Here is a 16566-nt window from a genome sequence, read left to right on the forward strand (position 1 = left end):
CAAAAAATAATTCATGTGTCTGATTTCAGCATCGTAAGTTTTATCAGGATCTTAGTCATTCTTCATCATCTGTGCTTTCACCAACCAAAAAAAAAGAAAATAATTATCAGACCCCAAACACAATTTTGGCACTAGTCTGCAAGTTACCCAGCCCAGCCTCTTTTCACTAAAGCTGTTTTGCTAGCTACTGTTCTCTGCCTCAGTCATGATCTTTATAGAGGGGGATCTTCTCTCAGTATAATTCCCTAACAATACTTTATATTAGGGACAGAAAATACAAGACAGGCAGCAGCAGAAATTCAGACTTTGTTAGTCATACTGTAACAAAACAAAAAAATATGTACTTGACCTAATATATAGATTTTTTAAAAGCTTTTTTTTGTGTACTTAGAGGAACTTGGTATTTCTAACAAATTTTGTGAAATTATTGATAGGTTTTAACAGAGAAATCAGTTTTACAATTTAAGAGTTAGTACACATATGTGTTTGTGCCTAAAGGTTCTGTGTAGACATATGTGGTATAAACACAGTATACTATTGTATTCCTAATTTCATAAAGATAATTGATTTAATTTTTACAATAAACTAGTGTGTTTTAAGGATCATTTGTATGAGTAGTTCAAGAAGCAGAGGTATCTGAAGGGTTTGAGGACATCTATAAAACATTGTGTTCTTTAATTCCTGTCAATTAAACTTGCTTCTTTTAGTTTATTCTTAATTCTCATAGATCTCTTTGGTATTTTCAAATAGGATGTTTACAGCTTTTAAAGTACACACATGTACGTCATTATGTATCTCAATGTATCTTTGTTTACTGTTTCCTCACTTATTGATTTGCAAATAAAATTCTGCTCTTATGACTGCACAGCCAGAATAATGCTTTAAAAAGAACAATTTACTTCAAATATGTGTAATGGATAAAATGTACAGAATCTTTACGATGAAGGTAAATTACCAATATGTATACAGGATAGTACAAAATAGTACAAAAGAGGAATTTTTTTTTACCCCATGGAAAACACAGTATGTTGTAACAAAAACTAAAGAGGGAAAATAAGTATTTCCAGCTGTGGACATAATCACTTTTCCTGTCACTTTCCCTGTAAACAGCCATTAAATTTGAAAAACTGGAATGCAGTTAAGAACCGTCTTGTCCATGTGCAATGGAAATGTAGATTTTATTAATTACATCACAGTTTTTCTGAAACAAAGAGTATCCAGCAGAGAGGCTGTGTTTGAGACTTCCTGGTCACTTGTCAGCCATGCGGTTTATTTATTGTGGTCATTGTGCCTGTTCTCTCAAGGGTGCTCATAGAACAGGCCAGACTGCATGGCTGCTCTGTACTTCACATCTGTGAGAGAACTGGTACTTAACCTCAGCCACAGTCCTTGGGGGAGGCAACTACTGTGCTTACATGAGGAGTCAGCATGTCTGAAGCAGAGGAAGATGGGTGTTCTTCATATTTTCTGGTGGTGAATGTGAAGAGATTGGAGACGAACTGGGAAAAAGTTGAGAAGCTATAGCTCTCTGATAATTCCTCTCTAGACAGGAAGTATTCCTGTGTTCGCTTTTAGTTCCTCCTTTTATTTTTTTTTAAGCATAGTTCTTATACCTGCAACACAAACATTTTAAAAGGTCTATGGTGCAGTAACTAGTGAGCAGCTACTCAGTTTTACCAGCTGGATGCAAAACCAAAAATCCCATGGCAGTATTCCTCACAGTGATAGTTGCTGTTGTTCTTTTTATGTTTGTAATAATGAAAGGTCTTAAAAAATGGAAACTTCTCATTGACTGACTGTCAGATGATCACATTCTGCTCTTACTTATACCAGTACTGTAAGAATCCAGTTAATTTCAGTCATTCATTTCAAGTGTATGTAACAGCAACAGTATTTAGAGGTAATATATACAATATATACAATATATGCAGGAGAAGAGCATACTGCTACTAAGGATGCTTCCCAGGAAGAATCTGAATCAATTCCAGAGTACACTGCTGAAGAGGAGCGAGAGGACAACAGGTTATGGAGAACGGTCATTATTGGAGAACAAGAACAGAGAATTGATATGAAAGTCATTGAACCATACAAAAAGGTCATTTCACATGGAGGTAGGAAAAACCAATAAGCATTTTTTAAATTGATGTAAAAAAATCATGCTTTATTGGTGATGATTTGTGGTTTTGTTCTGTTATCGTTCTGGGGAGAGAAAATTTTATTTTTCAGCCTTGGCTGAAAATCGACTTGGCTTTCTATTCAGTGCTGCAATGACTAAGTGTTTTAAATTCAAAGCTATTTCAGGAGCAGCAAACTGACATACATGTGTCAGGAACAATTTGGTCATTGTAGGCTAAAAACTGTCTTGAACAAGTTAAAAAGCTTTTGACCTACAGCAAAATAAAATTTTGAAAACATTTTTCTGTGGGTTTTGACAAAATCTTTTGCATGAGGAAGTAGAGTGGCAAAAGAAAAGATACAGAAAGTCCTGAGGTTTTCATTCATCTGGCTAAGCTCCCTATGCTGTTTTTCTGCCATTTATAGTTGTTGGCAACATTTCACCAGGAACTGGTTTATGGGGTTTTTTCACATAATTTGTTAATGAAAATCAAATAACGTATCGAAAAAACATTTAAAGTAGGAGAATGACCTCGTATGCTTGTTATATTGTCTGATTTGCTCATCTGCTCCCCAACCTCCTCAGAGAATCACAGTCACAGAATATGCTGAGTTGGAGAATTTGTAGGGCTGGTGTTACTAGTACACTTCTGTATAAATTAATACAAATGGCTAAATATTACTCTAGATATTAACGGAAGAAAGAGAAACAAAGCTTTCTAAGTGCCTTTTCCTATTTGTCTCAGGTTTAGATTATCTTTGGACTCTGTATCTTTCAAGGACTCTCTTTACTCTCTGTTAAGTAAAGTGTTGTGTAAGGATGAGTTGTTCTATTCCTGCAAAACCTGAGGTAGGCAACTCAGCCTCTCAGAGGTGAGATTTGTGAGTTTATATAAGGATGCTTTTGTCACAGTGTTGTTGATCTGTAACATCATTTAAAGGTCAGCCATTTTTTCCAGTATATTTTCAGTGTTGAATCTCTGTCTGGTAAAAGTGGCATAAATAAATTATGGTTAATTATATTACCTGAGGATGTGGTCCTCAGATTTGCACATTTACATTAAAAGCAGATAAATGATAGCCTACAGGTATTAACGGTGGCCAGTGTGCAGAAGGTTTAATCAGAATTAATAATGTTCAAACCTCCAAGCATTTGTGCACTACCACACCACCATCAAAGATTTATGAATATGATGACACCTCAGACACAGTTTAGCAAACAGACACAGATGGCATAATTTAGGAAACGAACACAAAATACTTTGGGGCCTTGCTAATTATGTTTATATATTTTTTTATGCTGTAAACTAGTCAATATACATTTGTGGTGAAAACTGTTTCCTACTAGATGATGATGTATATGTGTATATCAGCATTTGTGAAGAATAAATACTCGCCCATTTTAGCAAGTGAATAAGTAGCTCTGGGAGACATCTCTGATGGCAATTGTGAAGTACATAATAACGCACAGTTATCAATTGTAGTCTAGGTAATTCAGCTCAACTCTAAGTATGAAATAATTTGAATTCAAATTTTATGTGTCCGACACCTTGTTTTGTTAGATCACTCAAATCTAAGATAAAGAGCATTAAGTTTCCTTTACTTGTGAAAGGGTGCTGGTCAGTGGCGTTAGCCATTAGACAAACAGTGTGAGATAGAACAATGAGTTTCAGTCTGCCAGTTGGAAATTTTGCCTCATATCTAGCCAAACCAAAGTAAGTTAAGGACTGGATTAAATGAAGTGGCAAATTGAAGATGTGGAAACCAAAATCATTTTGTTGCATGGATTGTGGGAAGACTTTGCACAGCTCTAAGAGTTTCTGCATTATGGCAACTAGGCCTATTCTGTATGAAGTCAAGCAATCTTGATGATTTGATGATCTACTGAATATTCGTCCCTGACAAATGACAGATAACAGCAAATGCAGAATTTATGTGGTAGCCACAAAATAGGAAAGGGGAGAGTAGACTTGGCAGTGTAGGCATGAGACTGTCTTCAACATATGTTGACGGAGAAATTTCTTAGAGATATTTCTCTTTGCATAGGCTGAGAATTTGGGCAAATGGCATTTACTGCCTTCTAGTGGTGAATTAAAGTGCACTTCTCTCTTGGATGAACATTCATTCTCTTCAAGCATGTGTGAGGAAAAGTGGTTTAGACTTATTTGTGGGTTTTTCTTCCATAGGTTGTTAGTTAGCATCTGCACATAATCATTTTGCTTTCCATGAACTTCGGACTGTTCTGTGTATTTTAGTGGGCACACCTGCCACAATGTGCTCATGCTATCAAACTCCTATGCCAGCTGGACAGATTACTTTATGGCAGCATGATATAAAATCTTTTAAAGTTTTCTTTTAGTTTTATGGAAGGAAAGAAATGTCCTCCCTATTTGAAACCTGAGGGGGAAAGAAATACTGCTTTATTCCTGTTGTTGTTTAACCCCAGCTGGCAACCAAGCCCCACACAGCCACTCACTCGCTCACTCACTCACTCCTCCCTATGGTGAATCAGAAGGGTAAGAGTGAATAAGCTTATGGGTTGAGATAAGGACAGCTTAATAGGTAAAGCAAAAGCTGTGCACTCTGGCAAATCAAAACAAGGAATTCATTCACTGCTTCCCGTCGCCAGGAAAGCAGAGTTCCATTGTGAGTAGCAGTGACTTGGGAAGACAAGCACCATCACTCCCAAGGGTATTATCCTTTAATTTTTGTCAGGAATGTGTTTCTGTCTCTGAGGGAAATGAAAGTTTCCTTCCTTCACAAACATTATCATCTCCCCGTCATGGTCAGTTTCTTCTAGATTCTTTTGAAAGGCTTTTGAGTTGTTCTCTGAGTATATCCAGCTTCTGTCTCTGTGCATCATTAGTGCTATCTATTTACAACCATTTCTACAGCATCTTTATAAATTGCCTCCTAATTGCATGTATCCTTTAAGCAAAACTTAAAACTGAAATGCAGGAGTATTTTTTATTTATCATTAATAATACAGGATTATGGAGAAGACTAACCATCATTAATCTATCACAAGAAGAAAATATTTTATTTTGGGTAACAAGCAACATCCTGGACCCCAGAATGGTAGTGCTACAGCTTTGAGAGTTTACAGCTGTTATTAGGCAGTGGTGCAGCCCAGAGAATGCCAGTATTGGATGATTGGAGTATCCAAGGTAAAAAAGTAATTTACATAAAACTTGCAAGAAAGGATTTAACTGGTCCCCAGGAGCTCTTAAGGTATAGTGGTATGGAGTCATAATTGTAATGTCCTAAAGCCATTGGAGCTGCACAAACCAACTGATATTGGATTGGAAGACTTTGTGAAACATCCTTCAAACAATGCAAGACAGCAAATGTAGGAGATTTTCTTTAGCCCCTTATTGCTCAATCTGAGGTGAGCATTCAGCACATAATTGCCACAGAGAAGCAATGAACCTTAAGTAGAAGCCTTAGAAGGTGTTTTTGCTGGTCTCTATATAAAGTTTACTAATAGTTGTGCTAAGTGTGTTTTTTGAGAATTCAACTGACTCTCAAACCTCCTTATCACTTGATGATAGTTCATCCATTTTCAGTCTGCTTCAGCAGTAGACATAGTAGCTCAACTACAGGACTTTGAGATTTCTTTTTAAATTTATCCTGTTAAAAGCCTTTGACAAAGATAAAAATGCCTTTTCGTTTTTTTCCACAGGATATTACGGTGATGGTCTGAATGCTATCATTGTGTTTGCAGCATGCTTCTTGCCAGACAGCAGTCGAACTGATTACAACTATGTCATGGAAAACCTTTTCCTGTGAGTGATACGTGAGCAATGTAGCAGTCTTTTGAGTTAGTACTCATAATTATACAGTGAGAGGTAACGTGTCTTCACTTAAGAGGTAATTTTGGTCATTAGAAGCAGAGTGATCTGAATTACAAGGAAAACAATAGTTTTAGATAAACTTCTCAGTGGAGTATTATTTTGGTATTTTTTGCTTATTCACCCTCCAAAATTAAGATGTATTTGTCAGTACCAAATCTGACTGTAGTATTTCCCTAAATGTCAAGGAATGCAGTATCTTCAACTTCTTGGGACTACAGTCTTTGCACTGTTTCACTAGTGATTTCCATCTCTCGCTGAGAACAATCAGCAGGGCTTACACCACCAGACTGTTTTTCACTGTGTGTTGTTGATTGTATCATGGCTAGGCTTCGTGAACGAAGATTTGGGAAGGGCTCTTACCCATGTTTGTTACAAGCGCGTTGGTGGCTAAAAAGGCCAATATGAGACAGGCATGTCCGGTTGCAAAAGGCACAGCAGAAAGACTCCTTAGATGGTATATTCTGCAAGGCTTGATTCTTTCTGCGATATCTTTTCTCCTCAAGGGTGATCCTGCGAGCTTTCTCAAAAGCATCATCAGCATTATAGATGGTGTGTCTCCAGGCCTCCCGACTGGAGGCCAGAGTAGACCAGTTATGGTGGTCAATGTGGCCAAGGCTGAGATGTTGTTTCAGGGAGTCCTTGTATCTTTTCTTTGGGGCTCCTCTCTTGCGGCAGCCGGTGGCAAGTTCACCATAAAGCAGGATCTTAGGGAGGCAGTGGTCCTTCATCCTTGAGATGTGCCCTACCCAATGCCGCTATGTTCTCAGCAACATGGCCTCAATACTTGTGACTGCTGCTTGTTCAAGAACAGATGTGTTGGTCACATAATCTGACCAGTGGATGTTTAGGATTGTACGGAGGCAGCGTTGATGGAAGCGTTCTAGGAGTCGCAGGTGGTGGCGGTAGGTGACCCATGATTCAGATCCATATAAGAGAGTAGACAGCACTATGGGTCTGTAAACACTGATCTTGGTACTTTTCTTCAGGTGTTTATTTCTCCAAACTCTTTTATGAAGCTTTCCAAAAGCACTTTTCTAACCTGTTGTCTATCTCCCCACCAATCTTACCATCTGAGGAGATGAGGCTGCCTAGGTAATTAAACTGCTGGACTGATTTGAGTTCTGATTGGCCGATGGTGATGTGGGGATGATGGTGGACTTCCTGAGGTGCAGGTTGATGGAGAACTTCTGTCTTCTTCAAGCTGACTTCCAGTCCAAAGAGCTCAGCAGCCTCTGCAGAACAGGATGTTAAACATTGCAGGGCTGCTTCTGTGTGGGCAACAAGGGCAGCGTCATCAGCATAAAGGAGCTCCTGAACAAGATGGTTTAAGGTCTTAGTGTGGGCCTTCAGTCGCCTTAGGTTGAAAAGGTGTGGTATATAGTATATTAGTATATACCGTCCTGATCATCGAGGTCTGCCATGGCCCTTTGGAGCATCATGCTGAAAAAGACTGTGAATAGGGTTGGTGCAAGAACGCAGCCTTGTTTCACACCATTCGTTATTAGAAAGGGCTCAGAAAGTGTGTTGCCATATCTGACTTGGCCGTGCTGATCCTCGTGGAGTGAGATGATCATTTTAAGGAACTTGGGGGGACAACCTAAACGTTCCAAAATCTGCCATAGACCTTTTCTGCTCACAGTATCGAAAGCTTTGGTGAGGTCGACAAAGTTACAAAGAGACCTTTGTTCTGTTCCCTACACTTCTCTTGCAGTTGTCTGAGAACAAATACCATGTCTGTGGTGCTCCTGTTGGCTCTGAAACCACACTGACTTTCAGGTAGAATTCCTTCTGCTATAGCGGGTATTAGTCTGTTCAAAAGTATTCTTGCCAGGATTTTGTCAGCAATGGAGTGCAGAGTAATACCACGGTAATTTGAGCAGTCTGATTTAACTCCTTTCTTCTTATACAAAGTGATGATGACTGCATCACGAAGGTCTGATGGTAGTTCGCCTAGTTCCCAACAGCACACCACAAACTTGTGGAATTTAGCATGAAGTGCTTGGCCTCCATGTTTCCAGACTTCGGATGGAATTCCATCAACCCCAGCTGCCTTGCCGATTTTCACCTGCTGTATGGCCTTGAGGGTTTCTCCTAAAGTGGGGGCAATATCCAATTCATTCCTCACCGGTTGTTGTGTGATGGACTGAATAGCTGAGTCTTGTACTACACGGTTGGTACTGAAAAGAGTCTGAAAGTGTTCAGACCATCAATTCAGAATGGAAGTTTTATCTGTCAGAAGCGTTTGACCATCTGCGCTGAGTAGAGGGCTTTGGACCTGGTATGTAGGCCCATATGCTGTTTTCAGGGCCTCATAGAATCCTTTGTGATCCCCTGTATCTGCGCATAATTGAGTTTTTCAGCTAGATTGATCCACCATTTGTTCTGGATATCACGGAGTTTCTGTTGGAGCTTGCTGCATGCAAGACGAAAGGCTGCTTTTCTTACGTGACAGGAAGGCAGTGCAAGGTGTGCTTGGTGAGCAGTTCTCTTCTTCGTCAACAATTCCTGGATTTCTTGATTGTTTTCATCAAACCAGTCCTTGTTCTTCTTGAGGGAGAACCCTAAGGATTCTTCAGGGGATTGCAGGATGCTGTTTTTAATATGGTTCCAAATTGTTTCAGGAGAGGAATCTGCAGAATCTGTGGAATGGTTTTCAAGCCTGGTTTGAAGGTTTGCCTGGAATCTGTCTCTTACTGTGGCTGATTGGAGATTGTTAATTTGGAGTCTTCTCCTTGGGATACTGCCCCTTTTAGGTTTGAATTTGAGATTGAAGTTGAGTTTGCAGTGCACAAGCTGATGGTCTGTTTGGCATTCTGCGCTGGGCATCACGCGGGTGTGATGGACATCGCGGACATCTCTCCGTCGTACCAAGACATAATCGATGAGATGCCAATGCTTAGATCTGGGGTGCATCCAGGTTGTCTTCAGACTATTTTTCTGCTGAAAGATAGTACTAGTGACGGTGAGCTGTTGCTCTGCACAGAATTCTAGCAGAAGGCGACCATTATCGTTGCAGTTTCCAACACCATGCTTGCCTAATACTCCTTTCCATGCTTCAAAATTCTTACCTACTCTGGCGTTGAAATCACCAAGGATAATGATATTATCATCTGCAGGCACCTTTTCGGTAAGGTGGCGCAGGTCAGTGTAAAATTTATCTTTTTCAGCAGGATCAGCTTGGAGAGTTGGAGCATATATACTAAAGAGGACAACGTGTTGGTTGTTGTGGAGTGGAAGGCGTAGGGAGATAATGCGATCAGAATGACCTGTCAGCAGATTTTCGAGTTTGGGAAGAATAGAGTTTTTGATCATGAAGCCGGCACCTGAGAGATGTTTTTCAGTTCTGGGCTTACCTGACCAAAAGAGTGTGTAACCGGCACCATGTTCTCTGAGGCTGCCTTCCTCGTGAAGGCGAACTTCACTGAGAGCAGCAATGTCGATGTTGAGACGAGCCAGTTCATGGGTAATTAGGGCAGAACGTCGCTCAGGACGTCCACTATCCGCAGACTTGAGCATGGTTCTGATGTTCCAACATGCTAGAGTTAATTTAGGTACACCTTTGGAGGCAGGTGTGTGCCTTTGTCTTTTGCTCTTTGTGCGACCGCATTGGAAGAAGATGCCCGTTGGCTGTGGTTAACCAACCGGGTGAAGGTGGAGATGAGCTTTGTTTAGGCCCCTTTTCTGGGCCCCTCTCCGAGTGGAGCAAGCAGTGCTGTCCTTGAAAAGGCTGCTTGGTCGTTCAGGATGCTGCCCCAAGAGACTGTCATCTCCGGTCAGTCCCAAATGACCAATATCCCGAACCGCCTGCGTGCAGGGTTGGGTCTGCGGCTCCCAGTGCACCTTTCATCTGCCGTTTGGACCCTCACCTGTTGCTGCAGGGCTTTTTGAATGTGGGTAAAGCCTTCAAGCCTGCACAGTGGATTTTTAGGTGAGATGCAGCATGCGCGAAACTGAACCCACCCTTTAATCCTAAGGTTCATCTGCCAGGGCCGAGTGAGCTTGGACGGTGGCAGTGAGGTCCTCAGGACGTAGGTTTGATTAGAGTGACCTTCTCTTAGATGGATGGCCCTAAAGGGCTAAGCGAGCTCCATCTGCCCGGGTTTGGGATGAGAGTTGTCCTTCTGCTAGGATGACTGCCAGAAGGCTAACGAGCTCATCCTGCCCAAGAATGGATTGTATCTGGTCCTACGGTTTTGACCTGTCTGGCATGGGCGACCCTACCGAAGGCATGTACCATCGCCAGCATAGCTCGCAACCATTTGGGCAAGTCTTTCATTTCCTACTTTACTATCACCTATTTGTATACAACCATAAGAAGATACCCAGGAACAGCCCTTTGTCCTGCCCACCCTTTCAGGACGTAACAGAGCAAAGCAAATATATTCAGAACATGCCGAACCTGAGCAGTAGCCGCAGGTGAGCCAAAAACAAAAAGACAAACAGACCAACTGACCGTTCTGGCCCCCGTGCCCATCCAAGGCTGGGGTGCCTTTCAAGGCCCCAGCCTGGCTGGGACCCCCATCACTCTAAAGGAACCCCGCTACCCACCCTGACCATATCCTTCCTCCACTGTGTTACCACGTATCTTCAGGCGCACTGCTCACTTGTGACACTTCGTACAGGATTGCCCCGCTCTCCCTCCCACCAGTCAGAGGACCCCCGTGGCCCGCTCAATACTCCACCCTCTCTTCCTCCCCCCCTTCCCCTGTACACCCCCTACCCCTTCCCCCCCCAAACGTGGAACAGCAAACCTCTGTGTGCTCCGAAGCTGCCCTCTCCTCCTCCACGGGCGCGCAGCAACTACCGGCAGGGCTGCCCATCTCTCTCTCCTTTCACGCTGCGGCCGCACCTGGGGACCTGCAAGCCTGGGTGCCACGACGTGCTCGGGGAGCGGTGGGGGGGTGTTGATTGTATATTATTGTGATGTATCACTGTATATATTTTTAATATATGCTGTGCTGTGTTTAGAAGTCCCAGGGCCATTTTTTGACACTTGTTTTTAAAATACAGGATAAATAGCAGTTACTGACACAAACAGCTCTAAGTATGTTTCCTGACTCCAGCTGCTTCTGATTCATCTAGAAGTGCCAGGGGCCAGTTGGGCAGGATACAAATTTGGCCACAAACCCCCAAATTTATCACAGGAAAATTACTCCTAATATCAATTTTTTTTGGCAGCCAAAAATTGGGAAGGCAGCACTCCCCTTAAGTACCTCCAGCTACTTACAGCTGTTAAAAAATCAATCAATCCAGTGTTTTCTTTGCCAAAACCCAGTAAGTCATTTCTAAAGCCAGCAGGAGACCTGGCCTTTGCCATTTGCAGCTTACAGGGCACTAGAGCACAGACCAAAGTCTGCTTAAAATTCCAGTCCTTGAAGATGCACGTGGTGATAGCCAATGCCTTTAACATTGTGTTTATGAGTGAAAAACAAGATTGGGTGCTTTGGTTCCTGGTCAGAACAACTGCTATCATTTGCCTGGTAGAGCCTTAAGAACCCCATGTAATCTACAGTAACTGATATACACAATGCCCGGTGATTTAAAAGGTAGGCAGGAATTACTACAGTGGTTTCAACTTGATAAGTAAGGAACAAAGCTGAGAATAACTGTGACTGACATTCAATAGTTCTTCTTTGTCTTCACCCAAGACCCTTGTTCAGATAGAGCTGGTGGTAAACGGACTTTGCAGAGAAAGCCTTAAGAGCCTTTTCCACATGGCTTGAGGTTACCGCCAAAGTCAGTTTTATAATTAACTTTCTCTAGAGTAGTAGTATAAGAGAGTTCAGGTTGGCTGTGAACCTTCAGCTTATTTTAAGGCTTATCTCTTGGCTCTCTCCAAGACAACAAGAAAAGGGAAAGTTAGTTCACCCCTTTCTTCCAATTGTAGGCCTATTAATTGCATAGAAGTAGAGGGTTTGCAACAGTTTACTAAATATGCAATAACTCATATATTTAATTTAATGTTAATTCTTTACTATTGAATTGTATAGCAATCTGGAGAGACCTGCAAATCACTGAACCTCTTTCCATTTTTAATACAGCATGTTTCTGATGGATAATAACGTATGTGCAATGTATAGGCCACCTCTAGTTTCTGATTAATAAGTGTCCTCAGTTGCTCCCCAGTTTTGCACTTTCCCATCTGGATTCCTTTCACATTTCCAACTATCTTGTTCCTATTTGTTATCTTGACTAATCCTGTAAAACTGTTTTTGAAGGATAGAGTTTGGGCCAAAATGCTTGAGACATCTTCTAGAGCAGTCCTTCTAGATAATGCAGAACCACACAAAAAATTCTGCTGTTTAATTTGTGGCTGCCTGAAACAACAGATTAAAAATTTTTTAGAAGAATCTCAACTTGAAAAATCACACTTTGAAAACAAAACCATTACTTTGCTTGCAGAGTGAGGAATTTGTTCTAGTCAATGAGAAAAATTCTGTCCAGCTTTTCAAATAATAAAGAAGTTGCCATTATTATCAAATAATAAGAAATTGCTAGATAGGTAAGGTTTGCAAGGAAGCTCAGCATCCTTAAAATGGCAAATGGTCTAATACAACCTAAATTGGATAAGAGCTCTTGAATGAAAGTATGTGAGATAAGTGAGATCTGACTAAAAAACTAGCAGAAATTCTTTTTTGTCATAATAGTCCTTTATGATTGTTCTTATTATAACTGATTATTCATAATATTCACAATTCCCTTTGCCCTTAGTAAACACAGACGTTTTTCAGACTGTGTTTTGGTAAGTACTTACACATACTTCTGTATGGTTCAATGCCTTTAAAGCACTAGATGTTGTGCCCTGTGAGAAGGGCTAATTTCATAACTTGTCAGGTAGTCAGTGGGTTCAGTTAAAATAAGTTTTATGCATCAAAATCTCCATGCAATCCTTTGCTTTGCTATTTCACTGTTACAAGTATCAGGCAAAAGCAGGAAATGCACAACTGCAAGGTAAGAAAGAGCATTGAAATGCATTGAGTGAGTAGTGATTTAGATGGGATTTATCAAATGCATGGAACTGGTCTACTTAATGGCTGCCTACTTTATGCCCAGGTAAAATATCACTCTCTTTGGTGAGAACTAGATTTCCTACAATTCTTTTAAAGACATTGCATCCTAAGGAATTTCAGGGTCAGATTAGATCGTGAGACATTCCCATACACATGTGAAAGGTGCCATTGTGCTCAGGGATAGAACTGCCTTTTGTAGTGAATGCACTCAGGTATTCAGGTTTTTAAGGTGTGCCTTGTGGTTTTTCATTCGAGTTTTTACAGAGGCATGCCTTGAGGCTGGTTAGTAGAAAGAACAATTCTGCATATTCCTGTGATGATCAGCTGCCAGATGAGGTAGCGACTACTGAGTGGAGCATCTGCACATATCGTCCCAGACAAGAATTTAAAATTGTCCTCCCATTTGACTGAGTAATGTGCTCTTCTGGGTAGAATGAATGAGTATTTGGAGTGTTTTGCTCACAAAATGAAGTTATGTCATGGAGCGATCTCTCCCATCAGAAGTCAGGTTGATGGACAAGTTTTATTAGCCTTGAGTTTCAAAGTGTTTGTAGTTGGCAGTCTCAGACTCAGTAGCAGTAGTGTGAGGATCACAAGAATTTTAAACAAGTTCACCCTGTCTTCTCCTGGCACTTTTTATTTTTGCATTGAACAAACTTCATCAACCTTGATGATTAGAATAGTGAATAGAAGTTTCTCAGTAGTTAATTTTAGAAGTTCTTAGAGCTTCACATGGTTCTGCCATGTTCTCCCTTGCAAAATCTTGTGATTTAATGTCTTTTTAAGAGACAGCAAAGTCACCAGTGAGATTTGAAAACTCACTAAGAAACAGTATTTTTGTAAGAAAACCACATATTTGAAGACAGAGGTAAGACTGTGGTTTTCTAGTTATACATCTACAGGTACCATGGTGACCAGTGCTAAATGTTTGCTTCGGTTTAAAGGAAAAGAAAAGCTTCTCTTGTAATAAATTGCTTAGTCTGCCTTGATTTATTCCTAGTAGACTGATTTAGTTTGGGCTTAAGCAGATAATGTACAGTTTGTGCTCACTGACGTACTTTTACCAGTTATGTCATCAGTACCTTGGAGCTGATGGTAGCTGAAGACTATATGATTGTCTACTTGAATGGAGCAACACCAAGAAGGAGGATGCCTGCATTGGGTTGGATGAAAAAATGTTACCAGATGATTGATCGACGGTCAGTAATATTTTCCTTAATCCATTATTTTAAACACTGTTCATTTCTATTACTCCCCTGTATGCCAGTGTTCACTGTATATGATCTTTCTGTATATTTTGTGGGGTTTTCTGTTGTTTTTAAGAAACCATTGCTCTTTTACTTAGATTACGGAAGAATCTGAAATCATTTATAATTGTTCATCCATCATGGTTTATCAGGACAATTCTGACTGTGACACGACCTTTTATAAGGTATGTAATGAATACCAGTGATTTTCTATGTCCCTAAGAATACATAAGCGCCCTAAATCATCAAACATAGCTGTTAATCTTTCACTGAAGAGTGCTCATTTTATAGCTTATGTTTGGGTTTTGACAGTTCAGTTTCCTAAAGTGAGTTGGGGGGAAAAAAAGTGATTTAAATAAGTATTTAGTTGCAGACAGCATAGGGATGGTTTTGTACGCTGGTATGCCTCTGTAGAACTGGGAATTCAGTCTCTTGAAATTGTCTTGTTTGGAGCCCAGCTCTAAGGCATGTACAAAAGGGGACTGCACGTAATGAAAATCACCTTATTTAAAAAATCCTGGCTATAGGACCATATTAAGCTACAGTTCTTGGTTTTTAAAAATCAGTTGCTGCTCATACTAGAGGACTGCCTGCAACCTGTTGTATTTAAATGCGTAGGAGTTCTGGTTCCAAAAAATATGCTTTGATTAGTAAAAAGGCAGAAAAATTTGTTACTGACTTTGAAGACCTCACACATTGCTGAAGCAGATAGGGAAGTATGCAGTTGAAATCCTGAGAGCAGACTGACAGGTGTGAGGAGTTGCTTCAGGCAAGAGAAGAAGCATCTTCTACTGAAGCTACACAGTGAATGACATACGTCATGACAGATCTCAGAGTTCTGCTCCCAGACTGCAGGTGAAGACACTGGAAGTATCTGTCACAGGGAACTCTGGCCTGACAGGGTAACATTTGGATGGGAAAACGTGATTTCTCCCATCACTACCTAAGTGCAAAAGGCAGAGTGTCATAATGGAGCTTCTTCTTTCAGATGTGGTATCTTTAAGACCGAGGAGAAAGTGACAATTCAAAATACCAGAGTAACAGAGAAACAATACTTGAAATTATCAATAGTAATTATGATTCATTGGTCATTTATTCAAAATGATTATACTGAGCAGCAGTGACTACAGGTTTTTCATTGCCAAACAGGAGAAAATGTTTGCTCTAAACAGTTTGGCAAAGCATATTAGTGGTACAAAACTAGAGATACTCATGTCATGGCCAGGCTTCGTGAACGAAGATTTGGGAAGGGCTCTACCCACAATTGTTACAGGCGCACTGGTGGCTGAAGAGGCCAATGCGAGATAGACAAGATCAGTTGCAAAAGGCACAGCAGAAGGACTCCTTGAATGGTATCAGCAGGAAATGATTCTTTCTGCATTGTCTTTTCTCCTCAAGGGTGATCCTGTGTGCTTTCTCAAAAGAAGCAGCAGCATTATAGATAGTGTGTCTCCAGACCTCCCGATTGGAGGCCAGGGTAGACCAGTGATGAAGATCAATATGGCCAAGGTTGAGATGTTGTCTCAGGAAGTCCTTGTATCTCCTCTTGGGGGCTCCTCTCTTGCGGCAGCCAGTGGCACGTTCACCATAGAGCATGATCTTGGGGAGGCGGTGGTCCTTCATCCTGCCCTGCCCAAGGCCGCTGTGTTCTCAGCAACATGGCCTCTATACTCGTAACTGCTGCCTGTTCCAGAACAGACATGTTAGTTACATAATCTGACCAGTGGATGTTTAGGATTGTACGGAGACAGCGCTGATGGAAGCGTTCTAGGAGACGCAGCAGTAGGTGACCCATGATTCGGAACCATATAAAAGAGTAGACAGCACTATGGCTCTGTAAACACTGATCTTGGTACTTTTCTTCAGGTGTTTATTTCACCAGACTCTTTTAAGGAGTCTTCCAAAAGCTCTGTGTGCCTTTGCTAACCTGTTGTCTATCTCTCCATCAATCTTACCATCTGAGGAGATGAGGCTGCCTAGGTAATTAAACTGCTGGACTGATTTGAACTCTGATTGGCCGATGGTGATATGGGGATGATGGAAGACTTCCTGAGGTGCAGGCTGATAGAAAACTTCTGTCTTCTTCAAGCTGACTTCCAGCCCAAAGAGCTCAGCAGCCTCTGCAGAACAGGATGTTAAACGCTGCAGAGCTATTTCTGTGTGAGTGACGAGCGCAGCGGCGTCAGCGTAAAGCAGCTCCCGGACAAGATGGTTTAAGGTCTTAGTGTGGGCCTTCAGTCGCCTTAGGTTGAATAGGCTTCCATCAGTACGATATTGAATGTAGATACCATCCTGATCATCGAGGTCTGCCGTGGCCCTTTGGAGCATCATGCTGAAAAA

General features: G+C 41.2%; 1 protein-coding gene across 6 annotated transcripts in view; it reads left to right on the forward strand.

Moving 5' to 3' along the window:
* The window catches only part of PRUNE2 (prune homolog 2 with BCH domain), a 160217-nt gene that overhangs the window by 131658 nt on the left and 11993 nt on the right, over positions 1 to 16566 (forward strand). For all 6 annotated transcript variants that reach the window (XM_027670698.1, XM_027670700.1, XM_027670702.1 and 3 more), the window contains exons 12-15: positions 1935 to 2111; positions 5798 to 5900; positions 14047 to 14178; positions 14325 to 14411. In XM_027670698.1, the coding sequence (XP_027526499.1) occupies positions 1935 to 2111; positions 5798 to 5900; positions 14047 to 14178; positions 14325 to 14411 (499 nt within the window). The remainder of the gene's footprint in view (positions 1 to 1934; positions 2112 to 5797; positions 5901 to 14046; positions 14179 to 14324; positions 14412 to 16566) is intronic.

Source organism: Neopelma chrysocephalum, unplaced genomic scaffold (genome assembly GCF_003984885.1).
Source record: "Neopelma chrysocephalum unplaced genomic scaffold, ASM398488v2 Primary Assembly neopelma1_96926, whole genome shotgun sequence".
NCBI lineage: Eukaryota > Metazoa > Chordata > Aves > Passeriformes > Pipridae > Neopelma > Neopelma chrysocephalum.